Below are 23,736 nucleotides of genomic sequence, written 5' to 3' on the forward strand. Positions count from 1 at the left end.
GCCCCAGCCCCAGCCCCATCCGCAGCCGCAGCCGCAGCCCCAAAGAAACGTCCGCTCAGTTCGTGTTTCGTGATCAACGCTCTCGGTTGGCATTCGTGTGTGTCTGTGTCCGTGTTCGGGTGGAGCACAACACTCTTCGGCAATTCGGTCGTTCGGTTCCAGGGACCCACACGGCATCCCTACGTTTCAGTTCTGATTGGAGATTCGTGCGCCGCCGTTGATAGTCCGAGTACGCGGCGTTTCCCTGCAGCCGCCACCAAGCGTTGAAGCTTTTATTATTTTGCATTTCGTTTTGGCTTCATGTTCGCGCTTGTCTTCCGTTTTCGCCTCCTATATTATTCGCTTGTGGACTATGTTTTTGCACAACTGTTTATGATTTGATTCGTCTGAAACTGCAACAGCAACTGCAACAGCATCAACAATTACACATTCAAACGAATCCAAAACCCACAACAAAACAAACCAACAAAAAGTGCTCTAGTGTTGCAAAACCTACCAAAACCCCAAGCACAGACGACAGCTCACGGATTACTTCCAAGAATCTTTCAAGAAACGGTAAGTTTGGCCAAGATCTTTCCAGGAATTACGGAGTGTACTCCGTACTCGTTCGAACTTTGAGCCGGCAAGTGAAATAATTCGAAAGAAAAAGAGGATGAGAGCACATTTGATTCGTTTCAGCTTTAAAAGTCTGATTGAAATTCCTTTGGGGCTCATTTGCAATCTAATACGAGAATCTATAATGCCTGCCAGATACATTTTCCCCCCAGCTATTTCCCACACACACACACACAGACGCAGCTGCAACAAGGCAGGGCCGTCAGGCACTTAATGTATCTGATGGATACACACAGGCCCACAATGTTGCTGCTGCTGTTTCGGTTGCCGTTGTTGTTGTTGTGTGGGGAGTAATGCGCCACCGCTTTAGATACCAGATACTAGACACACTCGTACTCGTACTCGTACTCGTACTCATAGAAACGTCCGTTTTCAGTCTCGGCTGCTGCTGCTGCTTATTTGTCGGTCTTGCTTCAGTGATCTTTGTCATTTTCCGTCGCCCATTTCCTTTTTTCTCTTTTTTTTATATCCCTCCCTCCGCCCACTTTCCATGTTCCACTTCCACTTCTAGTTCCAGTTTCCCATTCCAGCAGCAGCCGCACCCCTTTCGGTACGGCTTCGGCTTCCAGTGGCCTGGAACATTCCATTATCCAGGGCCATTGCCTGATCCCCCCACCCTGTGCTTGAGCAAATTTCTGTATGAATGAATGACAGAGCAAATGAGTGAATGATTAGCTGAATAAATGATTGATTGAGTGTGTGAATGATCTTTGATTGCAACTTCCACGAGCTTCCGCTGCTACGAGGAGAACAACCCTGCTTACCTGGCCCTGCGACAACCCTAGCACCTGTATGCACGCGGGCCACAAATTCAATTATGCAAATCTCAACCCGATCTCCATCTACATACATCACAGTCTCCAATCTCCGTTCGCCGACTGTGTCTGGCTAACCCACTTCACACAACACAACAACCACAACAGCACACACCAGAAACAACAACAAATATCATGAATTATTATTTCTCATTGGGGCAAAAAGGAAACGAATGCAAAGCCTCCGATCACACATAAATTTTGCGGTTGTTTTGTTAATGAAACGNNCAACAGTAACACGCTCTCTTCTCCATATATCTCTAGCTCTTTCTAAGAGCTTTTTAAACACACTCAGAGAGAGACAAACAGACAGACAGACGGACAGACGGACAGGCATACCAGCACCTTGCGCCCAGTCGAAATTATGCTCAAATTATAACTGTTATTCAGCTGGCGATCGAAACAGTTAAAGCAGAAGAAGCAACAGCAACAGGCACAGAGCCACAGCAGAGAGCAGACGTGAGCAGCAAGAAATGACTAACAAACGTTGTTTGTTGTCGTTGTCGCGTTGCAGCGGTAAAAAATTCCCCCAAAAACAAAAGTCAACAAGTAAAAGTCCCAAGCGTCGTATACGCAATATCGGAAAGAGAGTGAACGAGAGAGAGAAAGAGAGAAAGAGAGCAGAAGAGACCCGTGTGAGAGAGACGGTTGTGTCTGCTCTCTCTCTCTCTCTCTCTCTGCCGATGCGCGTGGCCGTTTTCACAAATATTTCAGATTCTTCGTTGCACTGATTTGCTGTCAGTCTTCTCTTCCACTTATAAGGGTTTTCCCAAGAAATCAAAAGGTTCGAAAACCAAATAGAATACAATGAATAGAAGGCTGATCGTAACTCTATTTCTAGCTGTCCGTTAGACAAATTATAACTCAAATCCATTCAGATCGAATCATTTTAGAATTGATTATCAAATTTCAGCAATTATAGCCAACAGTTTTGACCCTCAAATCTTTTTTCATTATTATTCGTAAGAATTCGTAGGAATCGTGCGGTTATCAGCAGTATACAGTCAGTCATTTAGTCACACAATACGCTCCTTAATGATTGTTATTTAAAGCTGTTTCGTACTCGCATATCTCTTTCACTTTTCAAGCTGCAGCTAGCCCAAGGAAAAGGCTAAACATATGTATGTCTGTATGTACATAAAGACATACTTTCGTCATCCAGATGGTTCTTTCTTTTCCTTTTTCGTGCAGTTTTGATGAATGCCATTTTGATTTTTATCTACCGACATGCTTTTGATCGTCATTCCATTCCACTTCCATCCACTTTCCGCTGCTCGGACTCGGACTTGGACTCGTAAATCTCCTGTTTTAATTAGTAATCTGAAGCCAACTACTGTATAAACCCAAATTCAAAAGTGGAACAACACAAAACGTATCAGAGAAACAACAAAAAAAACTCTAAAAGCAGGCGGCACGGAAAAAGTTGAAGAAAAGGCAAAAAAGAAAAGGTCAGTGACCAAAATATGTTTTGTAATTCAGGCAGAAAGAATCAGCGAAAAGAGAATGTGGGCAAGATGAAAAATCAGTCCGAATGAACAGCAGAAGGAGGCAACAACGAGGCAAAACAGAAGCCAAAGAGCCAGCAATGCACAGCGAAAAGAATCCGTTGAAGCCGGGAGGAATTGGGCCAGCTTGGGTTCGTTTTTGTTGTGTCTCTTGGCCAAAAAGGATTTTCTCGGACTGCACACACGTGCCTCGCGCGCCTCCACCTTCGCCTCATTTGGCGATTTCCGTTTGCTGTTGCCTTAAGCCTTTGCAACGCCTTAATTCAATTAACGCCGTCGGCGTCGCAGTCGACGCAGCTCAATGTCCGCGTCAAGTATACGCCCTGTGGCGGAGGCCTCACGCACACACAGACACAGTGGCAGAAACACACACAAGGCGTTTCCTATTTTGCATGAGAACGGGAAAATCAAAAAGGAGAACGGACAGCGGGCATCCGACTTAAGGCTGTGTGCGCATCAGGGAAAAGGTAAAAAGAGAGAGACAGAGGGAGAGAAATAAGCAAATTCGCGAAATGCAAATGAAAGGTAATTGAAAGCGACGCTGCCAACGTAGACGTCGCAGTTGCAGTTGCAGTCGCCGTCGCCGTCGCTGATGGCTACATCTACCCTTAAGCTTTGGCGGGGACATTGTCCGTTTATGGGACGATGGGAGGCCTCTGGCGATGTAAGGGACACAGGCACAGGCACAGTGGTACGACGGCTGATGATAAGAATAAACTCATTGGCAGATGGTGCTCGAAAAACCAAAGCCAGGAGTCTTCTCCGTTCCATTTTTACACATCACATTTGATGATCGCACTGAACGAAAGAATCCATATCTCTACACATCATTTTCCATTGATCGCCAGTCCTTGGTCGCACAATCACTTTTGGCCCACTGTCCCCACATTGCGCAAAAGGCAAAGAGCACATGAGAATAAGAAACAACAACAACAACAACAACGACAAAAGCTGTGTGTATATTTTAATCCTCTCAAAGAGGATTTTTGTTCGATTGCGTCCGCTTGCTGCTCTGGGGCCGGATTGCACACGACACCAATGCCTGCCACACGCACACACATACACACACACATAAACATAAACACGGGACAGGGGGCAGTGACAGGCAGAAGAGATACTCGGTACTTTTTTTTCCTCGCTCGCGCTGCGTGGTCGCCTCCAAGGAGCGAGCGCGCACAGAGGAAAGTCACCTCTAAACAGAAAGCAACAACAACAAAAACGAACAGCAAACAAATATCCCCAAGGCACACAGGCATATATACACTCACGCACACAGCACGGACACGGGCCCGGGCCCGGGCACGGACAGTGCGCGATAAGCTTAATTGAGTGCGCGTCGGTGGCAGTGGCCATGGGGTCGCAGGGGAGGCAACCGGGGGATGACACACACAATTTTATCAAGGGGCCTACACACATGCACACACACAAGCGCTGAGACAGGCACGCCAGGAGAGCAGCAAGGAGAACAAAAATATGCACGCAGCCGTGTCGTTGACGATGGCAGAGGCTCCCTCCCCCAAACGCACGAAGAGAAAGCAGCGCAAACTGCGTGCTTTTTTTGCCCGTGAGGATACCCTTTGCCCACAACGAAGCGCGGGGATATCTCATTTCTTACCATCGAAGAAAACGACAAAGATATAATAACTATTATGACGAATGTCTGCACGCCATAAACATTTGCCATAATATTTGCAAAGCTGGCTTCTGTTTTGTGTGAGCTGAGTGTTGATTTGCAATCTCCTTTAGCAATCACACACCACTCCAGGGTATTCCAGCTTAGACCCTTGCCAAGCAAGTGGGGTGCCTGTTCCTCTTCTTTTGCCTTTTGCCTTTGGTCATCGTTTCCTTTGTCTTTTGTTGTCAGCCGTACAAGGCAAATTGAAACTGAAGCGATAGTCAAACGATCCGAGCGAAGCGATAGCCGAACGATCCTCTTTGGCGTATGCTGCAGCTGTGGTCGTGCGTGCGGGTGGGTGAGTGGGTGGAGAGGATGATGGAACAGGCGGTCCGGGACGGGTGCAGCTGTTCGGTAAAGTTTCGTCAGAGGATTTTTCTGGTGGCTGGATCCCCCCTTCCGGCATTTGGGTCATGTTAAAAATATCCCCACCAAATTTCGAATTTACATTAACGTGCCGCCAGGAGCGAGGGATGGCCGATGGTAGGCGTAGGCGTCATCGGATAAGCCCAAAAGCAACCTAATTCAAAGAAATCACAAAGCACACAGCGAAGCAAAAGCAAAGAGACAGCCACAAAACACAAAGCACATGTGCAAGAGACTCTCTCCCAGAATGCCGGCATTTCTAAATTCGATCGCACTTGATGTTTACTCAGCTCTCACTCTCTCTCTCGATCTTGCTCTCACTCTTCCACGCTTTGACTGCTCTCTTTGTTGTTGTTGCTGTTGCTGTTATCAACCAAAATATCAAATCAAATAAAGCTTTTTCTTGTGGTGGAGCTCCTAGAAGAAAAGGCATTCAAGAATTCCCTCCAATGTGTAGCTGGTGTCTTTTATCTTTACATTATAGAACTCGTACCATGTCCCAAAGTACACATGTGTGCATATGTATGATTGTACATAGTATGTATGTATATAATGTACTTCCTTTGGCTCTTTTCTTATCAGTCGAAATGCGGTTAAGAGAATCACAAAATTCTATGGTCACAAAAGTAAACAAACGCAATGGACACGTGCAGTTTGTTGTCCACTGATAGGAACGGAAAAGGAAAACACCCATTGAACAGGTCAAAAGATCAGCGATCGGCCCTTGGAAAACATTGGTGAAACCTAAAAATCTAGCCAGTGATTCTCCCACTGAGAGATTATTCAGCCAGTCATCCTCCCATTCAATGGAAGATCTCTTTATCTTTTCTGGGCGCCAAAGAAGCTTCTGTTTTGGCTATAGCATCTGAAAATTCGACTGATAAACATGACTCGATCTAGAGAGCCCAAGGAAGCGACCATCAGGCACAGCAGTCTGTTCTGAAATATTCCAGGAAATTATATGTACAAAGTAAATAGCCGTCTGCTGTATATTGAAACAATTTTGATGAGACTGGGACTGTTCACTGGGACTTCCATGTTGAGTGCTTGGCCAAGTGTGTCGTTGAGTGCTTCCTCTGCCGGTGGGCCCGTTGGTCGTTGGTCGTTGGCCGATGCCGGAACTTTCCCCATTTCGCTGTTGACCCGCATTTCGAATGTCTAAATTAAGGACACCACCATAAAAAGCTCTCAAAAGCAAAGCGCAAATGACGAAGGGGCCACACCAGCAACAATTTCATTTCTCTCTCCCATTTGTGTGGGTCGTCGTGGCGAGGCGTGAAGAGCACGTAAAAGAAGGAAAGGAAAAACATGTATAGATCAATAATGCTGACAGCCGCCGCCCCAGTGGTGATGGTTGGTCGGTTCGATGGTGAGGGGCAGAGGAGTGGTTCAGACCTCATCGCATGGGGAGATGAAAGAGACGCCCCTCTATGGCAGATTCAGCTCTAGTTGGTTCCAAGCTCCAAGCTCTCCGGGCTGCAGTTTTATGGTTGACAAAATGTCTGCCGAAAAAAACTATTTTGTAATCAACAAAACCAGTCGGAGAGTTGGCAGCTCTTTTTGGGGCTGCCAACGCTGTGTCTAACGATGGCCACAAATCAGTCATTCAGTCGGCAGGCAGTTCGTAGTTTGTACCCCCGTTGTTTCCGAAAGACTGATCGCGCTTCTAGGGTGAGCTCATTCCAGCGAAGGCAACAAGTTTTTCCTTTCCATCACACAACCCCTCCCTCACTACTAGCCCCCCAGCCCCTTGCCACTGTTCAGTGAAGCATTGAACAGTCTTCAGTTTGCAGTCCCTTCCTCCTGGCCGCCGATGCTTGTTTCATAGTCGAATGGAAGACCCCAACCGATTCTTGTCGTTCACTCCTCCGCAAATGTTTGCCATATACAGATTGGAACCACTAGACAGACACAGATGCACGCACACACATGTTGTGGTAATATCTGTGTGAATGTATGAATACACGATGGATGTTGTTGGTGGTTTTATTACACGCACTATGGGACAAATCGATGACAAGATTCTTCCATCAATAGATGCAAAAAGGGTGCATAGATCTGCAAAAGTATTTTACACTTTTTCCTATACACTAATTACTTTATATTTTTATTGCTGCATTTCTGATTAAAAATTCACACACTGAAGGCCATAGTGCACAGTGGGGATTCCTCTCGTCTATTATTAAATTTCTCTATGAATGAAATTATTCCCTATACATATTTACAAATACATAAATATATTTACATATGTATGAATGTATCTCTTTTGGGTGTGTGTGTGGGTATGTAATAACAAGCCTAGGCCGAGGCTCGGCTCGGTTACACTTGAATGACAATTTCGAAAAACTATGACTATGTGTAGGGGAGGGGGACTTTCAAGCCCCCACTTTGAGTCCTACTCTACGTGCATGTGTTTGTGTGTTTGGCATTGAACAACGGCCCACGCTGCCCGTTGTCGCCCCCAGCCACATGCCCCCCACCTGCTTCCAACTACTCTACACTATGGGAGCTTACGTGCTTGGCTGCTAACCTTTTTTTTATTTTCTTGCCTGTGTGCAGTACATATATATATACATACATACAAATGTATACCTGTATGTGGCTTTGAGCCAAGCTTTTTTCCTCCACTGGATTGCCTACGTGCAAAGGAATTTTACACTTGGCGAACAAAAGCCAAAGGCGGCTAGAAAGAGCTCGAAAATTGATAGAAAGAGCTAGAAGCAGCAGGCAGACGCAAAAGCAACAAAAACAACAACGGGACTTTATGACAGCTAGAAAACGAAACGAAACGAAGCTCTGACGAGCGCCAAGCTCAACGAGAAAGAGAGTGGAGGAGGAGGAGTGCGGAGTGTGGAGTGCGGAGAGCACAAGCATAGGATGGAAGGGAGAGTAAGGAAGAGGAGAAGAGCGACGACTAGAAGAGAAATGCCAGGCATGTAAGAAGGCAAAAAGTACAAAGTACAACAAAAAAAGAAAGGAAAGGAAGCCTATTTTCTGCTGGGCCGAAGCTTTTGATACGCTTTCAGATCAGAGATCCATCGTTGGCATAGTGTAAAAAATCAACTGATCGTAGCACACAATTTCTTTAAATTTAAATGAATATATTAATAATGGTGTTAGGATCCGTAGAAGCTTCCTGCAAAAGTCATAAATGCCCACTGATATGGAGAGGGTATCCATAATTTGTCGTCGCTGTCTGGCGCTAAGGAGAGAAGCGCACGGCCAAAGCGGGCAAAACAGAGGAAGCATTAGAAAAGTCATAGAAACAGACGGGGTGGGGTGAACGGGAGTGAGACTTGGAAAACAGTTGGCGGCTAGCGGGCCGAGACGATGCGGCCCCAAAGCGGTAGTGGCAGGAAAGAGGCGCTGGGTGCTGTTCGTTGGTTGGAATGGGGTGGCGGGGAGGGAGGTAGGAACATGTGTTTGGTGCCAACCTGCGATACCTGTTCCGCGCAATGGCAGCAACGGCAGCAACAGCAGCAGCAGAATCCGGCCACCGAGCACCAGTTAGTCAGTCATCAACAGTTGGCTGCCACACACACAGATGTAGGAAACCAGCACACAGACACACACACAGTTACGCTCTCCTAACGTCTCTCAGGCCGATCTCTATTAGTATTTACACAGTAAATAGACGCTGTAGGAAATCAAACAGACGCTGAGAGAGAGAGAGCGGCTGTGCCTCCCTCTCTCTAACTTTCCTGCTCAAAGAGCGAAATACAGAGATGATGGAAACATAGAGAGCGAGAGAGACAGAGCGTGACAGAGGCAGAGACACGCATGCCATGCTGCCGCAATCACAGGCTGTGGGGCGCTCTCAAGCTCTCGATTTTTGTGGGGGCGAAGATGTGTGGGCCATGCCACATTGGCAGAGTGTCACGCACACACACACGGACATGCCCCAAGGCAGGGTCCCCCCACAATGACAATTCCACAGCCGCGCGACAACCGCGACCGACGAACAAGCAGACAACCACATCAATAAAATAGCAGCTAGAGCCCATAGAGCTGGAGCCAGAAACCCACTTAAAGCCGACGATATTGAGTAATCCATTGGCAATCCATCGCTCGGGCATGGTCTTGGGAGCCACCAAATACACGATCAAGATGCGCCACATGGCGGTAAAGGAAGCCAAAGCGGAAACTAAGGATAGGTTTCCTTCAGGTAAAGCAGGAATTCAGATATAGAAAAAGACCGTGAACATACTAGCGATGTTTTCCTTAAGTTTTTCATTGTTCTCTGGCCCTTGGTTTGTCTTCTCTTATGGCTTAGAAAATGGTTATAAACATTAGCTCTGTGATCGGAGAACCTACCCTAGAACAGTAAATGCATGTAAAATATCCTGTAAATAGGGATCCGTAAAGGGATCTGCTATTTTCACAAAATCTCTCACATCCAAAACATCGTTCAATATAATTGATCATCCTATTTGTATGTGTTTCCCTCTACTCACACCCCCGAAACACGGAACGGATTCCGAATCCCAGCAGTGTAAACATTCCGTTTTCACTGCCGTCCAACAACAATTTCAACATCGTCATCTTCAGGCGGCGGCGTTAATTTGTGGAGCCCCCCTGTCACCGATTATACTTCCAGCCTCCGCAGTTTTACTTAATACTACCACAGACTCACATACACAGTGGAATGGGCAGGGGATGGGCATGGGCATCTATTGTTGTAACTTCTTTTTTTTTGCTGATAAAAACTACAAGCAGGAGAGGAGCAAAAGCAGCATCAGCCAGCAGCCGCCTGTGCATGTAGAGAGTGGTGCAGAGAGGAAGTCATAGAGCTTAGATAGAGTGGTTAGATGTTGTCCGTATTAGACCAGCGACTAAGTAGAACGAACGGCAACAAAACTAACAACAATGGCCACCACCACCAAGCCACAACCACGGCCCCACAGCCCCAGTCGTCGGAATCATCGGAATCGGATTCGCACCGAAGCCACAGCAGCAGCACCAGCGATCGTTCGTGGCAAAGCTCCACAAAAAGCCACTCAAAAGTAGAAAAAACAAGAAAGGAAGGCTAGCCCCTGGCGGGGTCCGAAGATTTAGATACCCTTGAAGATTCGATGTTTTCTATGAGCCGTTAATGGTAAAGGGTTACAGTTATGATTAATATTCAGGAAATCTGTTGAAAGTTTTAACCGGAGTATTTTTTATAAGCCATAAAAAGTGAAAAATGTACAGAAGGACATGACTAATTCTACTTTTAAACTGTTGCTGATCTAGAATCTAAAATCGTAACACTTTTTGGACGGGAAAATGCTTCCTTTGCCAACCATCTGGTCGGAATAGGAATACCCTCAAGGCTGATGGGTATAGAAAAGCGGCACACAGGCGCAGCGACCAACCAACAACACGCAATAGGGCAAGGCAAACAACAACAGAAGCAGAGGCAGCGACAGCGACTGCGACTGCGGCAGAACTAGCAACAGGAATTTACGATTCAGTGACTACCTTATTGTTGTAGTTGTCGCTATTTGTCTCTCTCTCTCTCTCTCTCTCTCTATTTAACCTGGTGTGTGTGTGTGAGAGCCTATTAGGCGAAACGATCGTTTCCGTTGTAGGGGTAGGGGATAGTAATAATAGACAAAAAAAAACAACAATGCAACAACAAAACCCCATCAAAGGTGTAGAGGATAAAAGCTACATAAAGTAAAGTGTAGAGAGACCAGAACTTTGCCCCAAAGCTCACTTCGTGCATAGGACTTCGATTCCAATTGCAAACGACGCCGACGTCGACGACGCTTCCCACTTGTAGAATTTACAGTTGATTACGTAATCCCATCATACACACATACAGTCTGGCGCTCCTTTACACACACACGTACCGATCGCTGGGACTGGGACTGGGACTGGCTCAAGTTTCCACATGTTTTTCCTCCTCCAACTGCAAGTTTGATGTCGGAGAAAAATCCAATTTGAAAAAAAGGCAGCGCCCCAGTCGGGTGGCCCAGCCCCAATAACCAGGCCCAACCCAACCCAACTGCCGCCTAATGCCCTTACACACACTCATGTACACTCATACAGATGGAATCAACGAGGCTGCTGCGCGCACCCAAAAGCTGTATTTGTTGTTACTGTTGTTTTTTCCTAGCTTTTTCCCCCCCCATCATGTTTTTCATTTTAACCCCGTTTCGTCAACGCTCTTGGCCCGTCCCTCACTCAAAACAGCAACAGCAACAGCCCCGAGACCGAGACCCATGCCTGCCTGCCCCTTCCTCTTTTGCCCCCTCTCTCTAGTCATCGCGTGTAAAGGAAATTAAAAATTCAAAAAGTCAAAGGCGCAAGCAGCGCGGCGACAGCGGAGGAGAGCAGCGTGAGAGATCGTGGTGTTGTGGTGTGAGAGAGCGCAGCGCAGGAGAGTGAGCAAGAGAACCGCAACAGTTTTTTTTCGTGTAGACTTGGGGACGGGACCCAGCGAAAAGTCTACAAAGTCATCAGCAGCAGCAACAGCAGGCAGCCGCCAGCCCTATGCCTGTTTCTGTGAATGTAAGCGTGTGACTGTGCTATGTGTGTGTGCTCATTCCTTTTGTGAGTGCGCTGGCAGCGCTGCCTTGCCTCGACGGATGTAGGATTGTTGGCTATGTTGTACGAGTGTGCATTCGTGTGTGTTTGCTGATGCATGGGTGTGTGTGTGTGGGGCAGCGACAGCGATGACGACGACGACGACAGCGACGACGCTTGGTTCGGTTCGTGGACGTGGTCGTTTGGAGCTTGGGAGCCCGAGGATCGCTCATTCACATTTTGGATTCAACCGGGACGGACGAAATTTGACGTGCGGCAAAAGTGTTTCGTTTCGTTTTTCGTTCGTGCGGATCGCGGTTCGGTATGATCGCATCACCCTCTCCTCCACCGCTCTCCCTGTTCGCCGTCATTCTCCCTCTCTCTTTTACGCTGCTCTCGCCGCCTGAGTTGTGAAAATTTCCACTTGGAAATTTGGAAACACAAAAAAACCAAGCAGAAACAAACTAAAATTAAACAAAAGAAAAGGAAAGGAAAAAACTGCAGGCGTCAGCAAAAGGAGAAAATATATAACAAAAAAAAAAAGAAAGGTGCTTACAATTGTGGAAAATGAATTGAATCCGTCTCCCTCTGCCCCTATGCGACAGTGTGTGTGTTTGTGTGTTTCAAAGGGGGTGTAAAAATAAGCGCATGTATTCCCACTGCTTTTTTTTGTCTGGTCTGTAAAGTGATCTCCTCTCCGCCGCAGGCAAGCAGAACAGTGCCGTGCCGTGCCGCCCACCCCTAGAACGACAGCCAAACCAGGGCCGCCGCCGCCACTCTTATCAGGCGCAGAGTGTCCGTGTGAGCAGACGACGTGACTGGCAGAGGCAGAGGCAGAGGCCAGTCCGTGTGTGTGTGTGTGTGTGTGCCGCTGCGCAGTCGACTTCCTGCGTCGAGGACTTTGACTTACTCATTCGTGCGCGAGTTTTGATAGAGTGAGGACGGGTTCAGTCTGTGGAACTGTAAACTGAACACTGAAACCGAAACTGCAGACGGAATTAAGTTATATTTAATTGAATTCATGCAAAGTAAGCAGACGCAACGGTAAACGGAATACTAGTGCGTGCCGCAGAGGCACGGCACGGCGAAAACAAACTGAAAACAATACAATTCCATTAAAAATCTAACCATGAATAAGATGAAAAAATAAATATGTAAAAAGTATATTTCTGTGATCGTGTGTGAGCTCGCGCTTGCTCTCTTGAACATTTCTTTGCTCTTGAGCGACAAAAGCTTTTCGTAAAGCTCTCCTAATAACTGTTTGCAAAAGCTGTGTGGTGATTGTGGTTTTGTGTGTGTGTGGTGCCGTCTTTTCGATCTCGCTCTCTCTCCCGCTCTTTGGTTATTGAATGGTTCTGCCCCTTCAATTGATTTGAACAAGTGCAGCGCCGCCACTAAATAAAAACAAAAAAGTGCAAAGCAAAAGCTAAATAAAATAGTGGGACCCAACAAGAAACGGAACAGAAAGTGAAAAGAAACAGTGTGACCCTCTGTGTGAACGGAGGTAACTAGCAAGGAGGTCGGAATTGGAACTGGAATGATTTTCAATTAAAGCGTTCAGGCAGCAACCCGATAAGATAAGAAAGAGCGCGCACTGGCGGGCGGTCGGTCTGGTGGTTTGGCAAATATTTAGCAAGTGCCGCGCATTCCTCTCAGCAACGGAGGGGATTGGAGCTGGGAGACGAAAACGTAAACGAAGACAACAACCGACAACTTTTGTTTGCATGTGTTTCCGTCTCCGTCCGTTTCCTTCTTCATGATTTCGTTCGCCAAGGATGTTTTTGTTGGAATTGATACGTACACAGCACGAAAGAGGGCGGAACAGCAAATAACAAAAACAGAAACAGCAGCAGAAAGTCAGAAAGTGATAAGTGGATCCATGCCATGCCTGTAAACGTGCCAATGGGAATTTCATGACTTTCCACAACAATTTATAGATGGATGATTGGGGATTGTGTTCCAGTTTTGTTTCTGTATGTACTATGTCTATGTGTGTACCAGGTACTTTTCGTTAACAAGATAACGTTTTCGATCAGCATCACAAGCAGAGTCTGTTAATCCATATCGGGGTTGATTTTGGAGTCTGTTGAACTGGTGGAATTACATTTCGCGTGCACTAAAGCAGCACTTCTGCCTTCTCAAATAAATCAAATAGATGCAAAACTAAAGCGAGAATTACCAGGATTTCGAGTTAACGTAGGGTATCCATCAGTCGTAAAAGCAACTTTATCCGTTTTAGTTACATTTTTTGTTTTTTTATGGCAGGCGTAAAGTTTTTCCATTTTGTCGTCTACGTGCCTCTTGCTGTTGCTGCTCTGCTCCGTTCTGCTTCCTCTGTTGTTGCTCTCCTACTCACTCCGTTCGCCTTCCTCTTCTGCCTGCTCTTCGTTCTGCTTCTTGTCTTCACAAAACTCACGCACACACCCTTTGGCAAGTTTTCAAGTCACTCACACACACGCACAGAGCCACATGCACGCTTTTACAGGCAACTGTTTCTGCTGCCGCGTCGTTGTCCCATTTCCACACACACAGCCACACATCCCCATTCACTCTCACAGTCTTTCCCCCGCACTCTGCCCCTCTCACTAACCTTCTGTGCGACTCTGTCGATCGGTGCGTGTGTGTGGTGGGGTTTTGGGATTGTTTGTTGTTGTCGCTGTTGTTGTTGTAATTTGCTGCCCATTTGAAACACATTTGAAATTTCCATTTAGATTTCCTCATTTACTTTTCCTGACTGGCGTCGTCGTGGCTTCGGCAATGAATGCCTGCATAATGTTCGAACAGGGGTAGGGAGGGGGGAACCTTTCGACGGCAGTTTGACCCGCGGGGTCGTCTCTTAAATTAAATTTTGTTTGCACTTGCGAGTCATTTACGGAGCCTCCCTTCATACACGAGTGGGAAACTCTAATATCCAACTGAAAGACACAAACACAGACGGGAGAGGGGAAATGGAATATGCATCCTATAGCAGGAGCCTTTTAAAAGAAAAGTTCGCCTTGAAACTAACCGGAGTGTACGTCCCTTTGATTACAGCACGCCCTGGATTATAAGTTCTGTACTTTACAACGATTGTCAGGAAGCAGGACAAGTTCCAAGGACCTTAAATGAGACCCGCGCGCCACGCCTAACAATTGAATGAAGATCACTATATAGGGTATCCAGACAGATCACCCCGTCCGAAAATCGAATCAATCAGCAAAAGGCAACCGCAACCACAACGGCTTCCAAATGAAGATGGCATCCCAACGATTCTGCCTGCGATGGAACAATCATCAGAGCAACCTGCTGTCGGTCTTCGATCAGCTACTCCACGCAGAAACCTTCACAGACGTGACGCTGGCAGTGGAAGGACAATACCTAAAAGCACACAAGGCAAGTATATACTTCCTTCCTTGCCGAGTTGACTGGCTAACTGGTCTAACTCTGGTTTATTTTTCTCCTTTCAAACAGATGGTGCTATCCGCCTGCAGCCCATACTTCAACGCTCTGTTTATCAATCATCCGGAAAAGCATCCGATTGTCATACTAAAGGATGTGCCCTACTCCGATATGAAGTCCCTGCTGGACTTTATGTATCGCGGCGAGGTGTCCGTGGATCAGGAGCGTCTTACCGCATTCCTGCGCGTGGCCGAGAGCCTGCGCATCAAGGGCCTCACCGAGGTGAACGATGATAAGCCCTCGCCGGCAGAGAGCACACCGGCGGCAGCAGCAGCCCCGCCACAGTTACAGCGCATTCAGCCGTATCTGGTGCCGCAGCGCAATCGGTCACAGACCAGCCTTTTGGCCAGCACCGCAAGTGCCGCCAATAGTGCCACACTGCCGGTGCAGCCGTCACTCCTCAGCTCCGCCCTGATGCCCAAACGTAAGCGGGGCAGGCCCCGCAAGTTGTCCGGCAGCTCGAATGGCACCGGCAACGACTACGAAGACTTTGAACGCGACAACCTAATGAACGACTCGGACATAGGCAATGGCAAACTGGTAAACGACTCCTACTCTGGCAACGATGATGGCTCCGATGATCAACAGGAATCTGGCAATAATGATGATTTAAATGTGAGTTTTCCTAATCGGTAAACCACTCCCTAACAGCGGTGCTAATCTTTTTTGTTCCGCTTATAGGAAAGTCGCGATTCTCTGCCCTCGAAACGATCAAAGAATTCCAAGGATCATCGTGTGGTTAATCAAGCAGAAGACAACAGCACTTCCGGTGAGTCCATGTTTTATGTTCAGCCTCTAGATTATCATAAGATATACAAGAAACAAAACATATTTGTACATTACATAGTATAGACCCTAAGATCATTTTTACCTTTAATCTAAGAGACAGAATTGCACCATCAACCCAATCAATCAATCAGTCGATCGATACTACATCATTCTCCTGGTCAATCATTCAGTGCACCAACAAAAAAGAGTAAAATACAATCAAAATACAACCTCAATCCAAAACAGAACCAAAAGGTGAAGCCACATCTCTCATCTGCGACAGAAAATGATAAAATATTTCGAATTATTTGAATATCGGAAAAGCTAAAAGGGATTTTACGCATTTCAATTTAGATCGAAAGATACCATACCAAAAATATATCCAAACTTCTCTACACGCGCGTCGGTTTCCCCCCATCATAGTGAACAAAAAAATGTGAGAAAACAATCGAAAGTTTCGTTCAGTGAATCAAAATCAATCGGCAGAGAGCGTTTTATAGGACCCCGCCCCAGTCGAGTGCGCTTGTACCGTCCGTCGGCAGGTGAGTGTCCCCAACAACAACAACAACAACAACAAGAAAACATGAAGCGGTTTTGATGCCACAGAAATGCAAATCCACAAAAATGCTGAAGCAGAGAAATAATTGTGATGTTGAGGATCGGGTTGAAGCTCACAGGGATTCATGGCCGACGTGAAAAAGTTAAAAAAAAAAATAAAATCAGAAAAGAAAAAAGAAACTCAGTTTATTTTTGTTTTGTTTCCAAAATTATTAACGCGCGCAAAAATCGATGGCTCTCCAGAAAATGCAAAGAACGTCCACAGCATCGCACCTCATGACCGCCTACGCCCATTATTTCATATCAAAAAATATCAGAATATAGCAGAGGAAATACTCGATACAAATCCAGATACAAATAGAAAAACATTTCGATACGCGTTGATACAAAAAAATGGCTTGAAATCCCTATAGCTTTTCCGATCCGACTCAAAACTATTCTCTCACACTGTCGCGTCATTGTGTTTTGCCTTTCTCTTGCATACATCCTGCACCCACACACACACACACACACACACACACATCACCACTACACTGACATCCTTTACCCCCAAAGAGGAGACCTAACTAACATTCCAATCTCTCTCTCTCTCTTGCTCCCTCTGTAGATGGAAACGACAGCGATGGCGATGGCATGGATGCCTCGTACATGGAGCCACAACTGATGCTGGACGAGTACGATGAGCCCGTGGAATTCAAATACAATCCCGTCAACGACAACAGCTCGCCCACGCAGGATCAAACCGATGCAGGTGGAGCCAGCAGCAACAACAACAACCACCTCAACGAACAGGCACGCCAGCAGGCGCTCCTGATAGCCGCTCAACGTAAGCACCATGTGGAGACGGCGGCAGCAGCGGCGGCAGCAACATCCGGCCTAAGCAGTGGCGGACTCAAGATGAACATTATCGGAATGGCCGCTGGGGGGGCGCAGGTGAAGAGTATGGTCAGCATACCGAAGCTCACGCCCATAGGCAAAGCGAACGCTGCCTCCACGCCGCTAGTGTCGCCCGCATCGTCCTCATCGACCAGGCCGCGCGTGCAGAAGCGCCCGAAGACGGGCAAGCTGAATGGCGAGGTGAAGGGTGTGTTCACCAGCCAGGACTACCTCGATCTGTACAACAGCAGCGACGGATTCAAGTTCAAGGCCGCCGGTTCGCTGAGCGGCAGCACGCCGAACCTGAGCGGCGGCGTCACCATTGGCTCGCCGGCCGTCAAGACCAAGCTCAATCTCAGCAGCAATATTGGTGAGGGCGACACGGAGGGCTCCGTCCGGGACTATTGCACCAAAGAGGGCGAGCACACGTACCGCTGCAAGGTCTGCTCGCGCGTCTACACGCACATCAGCAACTTCTGCCGGCACTATGTGACCTCGCATAAGCGCAACGTCAAGGTCTATCCGTGTCCCTTCTGCTTCAAGGAGTTCACGCGCAAGGATAACATGACCGCGCACGTCAAGATCATTCACAAGATCGAAAATCCCTCAACGGCGCTGGCCAGCGTTGCAGCCGCCACTTTGGCCAATCAGCCGCTGGGCGTGTCTGGTGGTTCAACGCCACCGCCTCCAGATCTGAGTGCCCAGAACTCGAATCAGTCGCTGCCCGCCACCAGCAATGCGCTCTCCACCTCATCATCGTCGTCCACCTCGTCATCGAGCGGCTCCCTGGGTCCGCTGACGGTGGCCACGACACCTGCAGCTCCCGCTGCGGCGGCGCAGTAATCTCCCCCTGACCCCATAAACCATAAACCATATAGCACCCACCCAAGAAGAAATCCTCAGACACACACAGACAGAGACAGAAGGGTTGACTCCAGGAGAAGCAGCCACACAATATTCCAGCAGAATCCAATGGGGGAGTGGAATCTAAGGATCGGGAGGAGAAGCAGGCGCCAGGCGCTCGCTGTGCAGGGGGACCGGGGGGTAGACTTTTTTTGTTGATTTTGTTTTTAGTTATTTACTTCTGGCTTTTGTTTTATAATCTAACTATTATTTTGCGTTCCTCTTTTATACGAACGAGAATACGAATAATTCGAGAGAAAATGCCGGGCAACGTGGAAATCTTTGATTATCCAAAAGGCGAGCCAAAACGGTGTATTTCCTCAACAACAAAATAACCGTTTAGCAGTCTTTATATTTCATATAAATACATATTATAATATGTTGTGCAATTATTTTTCCAAATCCAATCCAATCCAACCCAAACCGAACCGAACCTTTTATTTTTAGCCGTAAGTCAAACCCGCACGCCCCGCCCTCACTTCCAAAACTAATCCTAAACAGACAAAAAAAAAAAACAAAACAAAAACCACCAATGCGATTACTATTTTTACGGATCGAAATATATCTAAATATATTTCAATGAAAAACAAATATCATTTTGTGTTGTGGACACCAGAGCGGCCTTATTAAAAGAATCGACACGTCACTGGGGGGGCACGAGGGGCAAAGGTTAGAAAGAAAGTTAAACCGAAACTGAACATAAAGAGAAAACCTTCTGCACTTTTAGTTAATTACAAAAACAAAATGTATCTGCATAACTTAAGATACAGAATATAAATACACAAAAAATATCTATACACATTGAATGGTATGTTTAGCACGTAGTTCTATTAATTAATTTATCATTATATTATGTTCAGATATGCTTATGTTAATTACTATATACTATCTATATTATTATTATTACATCTTACGAATCGAAAGCTAAACACAACGGAAACGGAAAAGCAAACAAAATTTTAATGTTAATCGTATGCGAGGAGGGAGCGCAAATCTACCTTGTTGCCTTCAAATGAAGCTAGTTAAAAGTTAAATCCGAGTCTGGGCGCAAGGTCCTCTTTTGTGACCCCCAGTCACTCACACCACACCCCCACAAACACACACACACACACACACACACACACGCACCCTATACAGATAGATGCCACTCCCCACAGGAGATATCCAAGGAAAGATTGCAAATGTTTCGTTGGTATCGAGAGTGGGGATTGGATGGGTTGTCGATTGTTAATCGATCACTGATCGTCTATAAATTGTAATTACACATAGAAACAGCAACAATAATATACAATAATAATTGTAATGATAATATTATTTAATTAATGAGCATAAACAAGTAAACATAATTTATCATCAATCTATTGAACGATTTATGTTGTATATCGGAGGCTTAAATTATCGCCAAAGAAAATGAAAATCAAAAGCAAAAGCAAAAACCTAAACGCTAAAATGCAGTTGAAAAATCCAAACAGAGACGAAAAACCGCAGCATACAGAAAGAAAAAGAAAAATAGAGAATGTTAAAATTACAAATTTGTTGTTGTTAAAGCAAAACGATCTCCAAAAAAAAAAAAAAAAAAAAAAAAAAAAAAAAAAAAAAAAAAAAAAAAAAAAAAAAAAAAAAAAAAAAAAAAAAAAAAAAAAAAAAAAAAAAAAAACAAAACAAAACAAAACTGAAAGGTTTAAAATCTGCAAAGAAGAAGAATAAATATAAAACAAAAATAAACAACAGACAACAAGAAAAAGTTTATTCCTCGAGTCATGTGAAAACGTTCAAATTTTTGACACATACAAAAAAAAAATCCACTGAAAAGCTGCTAAAAAAAGATTCAGCAAAAAAGAAAAACATACAAAAAAATAAAAATTAAAACTAAAAATTATGCGCAATCCAATAATAAACAAGCTGCGTACGCTAATTTATTAAATAATTTTGTTTTTAATTCTTTATTTAGTGGTAGCTAGTGCAATTTAGTCCGTAAGCCGCCGTCGACCCCACACCACCACCACCAACCTAACAATCTCCACCAACAGAATACCCACAATTTCAAGGATTTCTTCATCTATGTCTAACCCAAAAGAATCATCTTCCAATCTTTTGTTTATTTTTGCGTTACTTGTAACAAAACAAACAAAAACTTAAAACATTTAAAAATCAAACACAATATATATTGTAGATTGTTTGTACTATATTTTACTTTTATTTTTAGTCTACTTCTAATATATATATATCTACTCTATATACACTACAAATATTTTGTGCATTCAAAGAACTAAAAAAACAAACAAAAAATCAATTCATCCTCGGCAATTTTCTCGCTTTCAAACGATGTCCACGACACTCGAACACTTTTCGAGGAATCAATCAATCAATCAATCAATCAATCAATCAATATACATAATATATAATATATACGAGTATATAAAGAGTCATGCTTTTGATGCCCAAAGAAATATATGAATATACGGATATGTATATAAATATATCTGACCAGATCTTTCCAGAATATCGCAAGGCAAGCAAACTTCCATTTGTGAATGAGAAAATTGTCTGCAAATTCGTTGGTAAACTTGGTTTCCGTTTAAAATTAGCTAAATACGAGAATACGATACGATTTAATGATAGTGACTAATTATAAAATACATACAACAAAAACCTAACTACTAAATAGTGAATCACACGCAATATTAATCGGATATCAGATATATATATATATCTTTATGTATAACTAATTATTTGTTATAGTAGGAAGGCGAAAGCAAGAGCAAGCAGAACATTTTATAATACAACAAGAAACAAACAAACAAAAAATAAAACAAGAGAAATAAAATACACAATGCAAAAAACACACAAAACAAAAAAATCAGTTCTGAACCAAAAATTGATTGTTTTTATTTCATTTTAGTTCTAGTTGGTTTTTATTCTTGATTGTAGTCCCCCAAAACGTTTAGCTTTATTTTTGATCTGAAAAGATTCTGGAATTAATTTTTAAATCTATATTTTTACAGTCCCAACCGCACAGTCGCAGGCCACACCGGAACTCTCGCAACGACTCTTTGGCTCCACCTCAACGCTGACGACCACAATTTCGGCCAAGACAATTACTATGGCAGGATCAGCACTGGGATCGGGGGCAGGCTCAACTACCAACTCTGTGGCAGAGCCAGCGGTGGCCACACTGCTGGAGATTGGCGATAATCCAGTGCACCTGCCAACCATTCTGGGACTGAAGATACGCGCCATTAACCCCAACACCACATCCCCACAGAAGCAGACACAGGCACAGACCCAGCCAACATCGCCCACACAGTCGCAGTCAAAGTCGAAGCCCAAGGGAAATGGCAGCAACAGCAACTCTCTGCTCAAGCAACAACTGCGTGGCGGGGCCAAAGATCCCGAGGTGCCCAGTGCCAGTCGGCTGCCAGCGGTCGCAGCTGCAACCACCAACGAGGAGACTGACATCGAGAGCCAGCAGAGCCAGGAGGAGGCACACAGTGGACTGCAGTCGCTGGCCAATGCGGCGGAGCAGCAGGCAGCACAAGTGGCCAACAACAGCGATAGTCTGCACCACCAGCTACTGCTGCACATGGCCGCCAATCAGCAGAAGGCGGCGGACTATTACCAGCAGCAACAGCAGCAACAACAGCAGCAGCAGCAGCAGCAGGAATCGCCCTTGAGCGCCGATCAGTATCCGGATGATGACATGGAGCTACTCTGCCTGGCCGAGCAGCAGGATAAGGCTGATGATGAGCAGGATCATGACTTACTTACACTGGCCGACGAGAATGCGGGGCTGCCTGGCTATCGAGTCGTCGAGTCTGAGCGCAAAACGCAATCAACATCTGGCGGTGTCCGGGCAAGCAATCCATCGCGCCTATCGGGCTCCAAGAAGCCAGTCAAGCGTCCCATACAGCGGAGAAGGGTGCGACGCAAGGCACAGTCGACGATCGACGATCAGGCGGAGCATCTGACGGAGATGTCGGTTCGGGGATTGGATCTGTTTCGGTACGCCAGCGTGGTGGAGGGCGTCTATCGGTGCACAGAGTGTGCCAAGGAGAACATGCAAAAGACATTCAAGAACAAGTACAGCTTCCAGCGTCACGCGTTCCTCTACCACGAGGGCAAGCACCGCAAGGTGTTCCCCTGCCCGGTGTGCTGCAAGGAGTTCTCGCGGCCGGACAAGATGAAGAACCACCTGAAGATGACGCACGAGAACTTTACGCCACCCAAGGACATGGGCGCCTTCAGTCCGCTCAAGTATTTGATCACCGCAGCGGCAGCTGGCGACATGCAGGCCTCCATGTACCAGCAGCAGCAGCAGCAGCAGCAACAGCAGCAGGAGCAGTACCAGTTACAGCTCGAACAGCAAATGGAGCAACAGCAGATGGAGCAGCAACAGCAGCAGGACAACTGCATGCTGCTGCCAGAGGACGTGAAGCAGGAGGACCCGGACCAGGACCCGGAGCTGAGTGATGGCTATGAGGGCTCCAATCCCGAGGCAGCCGCTGCGGCCATGATGAGCCTGCATCACGATGTCATCATTAAGAATGAGATACAGATCTCACCGTCGCCGTCGCCATCGCCATCACCCTCGCCGCCCGTCACATGTTCGGTGGCTGAGGGCAAGAGCCTGGCACTGGCCACCAACGCACAAACCACCGCAACGTAAAGACTTTTGGAAGGGGATCCCCCACTTAATGCTAACTCTAACGCACACACATACTGAACGCACCTTATAGCGAGCTCTCTCAACTGTAGAATACTTGATAGGAATAAGGAAAAACACTCAACAGGATTGTTAGTTAAATTGAAGCAATACTAAGCTACTACGACTACAACGTGCTCCGTCCAGATAGCCTTAACAAATAAGTTTTAACTAAAACGAAAACACTCTTAAGCTAATGTATCCTTAGACTGTAAGACTGTAATCCTTAGGCCTAAGCTGCTGGCAAACCCACCTGCCATTTGCACACACAGTTCAGTGAACTCTAATGACTTTCGGCTTTAATTATTAAACAATTATTTACAGAGTTGAAAGCGAACCCCAGGACGGTTGGGGTAAGGCAATTTTAGAACTTTTTAACTTCTTTTTTTTGTGATTTTGTTGAAACTTTCTTATTATTTGTGAACTATTTAGCATTCTTATTGTTTTTTGTTGTACATATACATTAGGTATAGGCATAGGAGATTTGTTTAATACTCAAAGTCTGTAGTATAATTTTTTGTTCATTACCTTGGCGACAAGATGAAATGATATCAAATGTATTGGCTATTTGTGCAATTATCAAAATGATTTGGTACAGGGGCCACCCCCAACGCGGAAGGCAGGCCCCACCAAAATGTTGTAAACTTAATTATCGACTACTTAATTATGATATAAATATGTACTACTTAGACTTTAAGGCATGTTCCAATGTACAACAAAATGCGCAAAGGACTTCCCAGTGAAGAGGTAGAAATCTGAACTGAACTGATATTTATACGAAACGAAACGAAACGAGACGAGACGAGACGTGGGATCCTCTTGTATTATCACATCAACAATTTACTTAAAAGGCAACCATTACGACTTAAACTTACAATGCGCTCAATCCGATACGATATTATATTCAAGATATTACAGATCAGAAGCGAGCGAACTCTAGGCTAACGATTCGATTCATGGCAAGACACTTGAACGAGTTCTTTTCAAATAAAGAGAATTTTACTA

General features: G+C 45.6%; 1 protein-coding gene across 4 annotated transcripts; it reads left to right on the forward strand.

The window, feature by feature from the left end:
• LOC117583664 (protein tramtrack, beta isoform) lies at window positions 1-23,714 on the forward strand. 4 transcript variants are annotated; one of them, XM_034272132.1, is made up of 6 exons: window positions 23-555; window positions 14,520-14,858; window positions 14,937-15,539; window positions 15,606-15,693; window positions 16,858-17,983; window positions 19,126-19,440. In XM_034272132.1, the coding sequence occupies exons 2-5, from the start codon at window positions 14,715-14,717 to the stop codon at window positions 17,967-17,969; spliced, it is 1,947 nt and encodes a 648-aa protein (XP_034128023.1). In that variant the 5' UTR covers window positions 23-555; window positions 14,520-14,714; the 3' UTR covers window positions 17,970-17,983; window positions 19,126-19,440. The 4 variants fall into 4 exon arrangements, with proteins under 4 accessions (XP_034128020.1, XP_034128023.1, XP_034128022.1 ...); XM_034272129.1 differs by lacking the exons at window positions 16,858-17,983; window positions 19,126-19,440 and adding an exon at window positions 21,035-23,714 and having other exon boundaries at window positions 1-555; XM_034272131.1 differs by lacking the exon at window positions 19,126-19,440 and having other exon boundaries at window positions 16,858-18,769.
• The last annotated feature ends 22 nt before the right edge of the window (window positions 23,715-23,736 follow it).

This window comes from Drosophila guanche, unplaced genomic scaffold, assembly GCF_900245975.1.
Source record: "Drosophila guanche unplaced genomic scaffold, DGUA_6, whole genome shotgun sequence".
NCBI classification, from domain to species: Eukaryota; Metazoa; Arthropoda; class Insecta; order Diptera; family Drosophilidae; genus Drosophila; species Drosophila guanche.

What these genes read in the sequence shown, in the direction of transcription:
- LOC117583664 (XM_034272129.1), top strand. Translation starts at nt 14,715, where the DNA reads ATGAAGATGGCATCCCAACGATTCTGCCTGCGATGGAACAATCATCAG. An exon ending in GCAATAATGATGATTTAAAT is followed by an intron (nt 15,540 to 15,605) that starts GTGAGTTTTCCT and finishes TTCCGCTTATAG; the next exon opens with GAAAGTCGCGATTCTCTGCC. An exon ending in AGAAGACAACAGCACTTCCG is followed by an intron (nt 15,694 to 21,034) that starts GTGAGTCCATGT and finishes ATATTTTTACAG; the next exon opens with TCCCAACCGCACAGTCGCAG.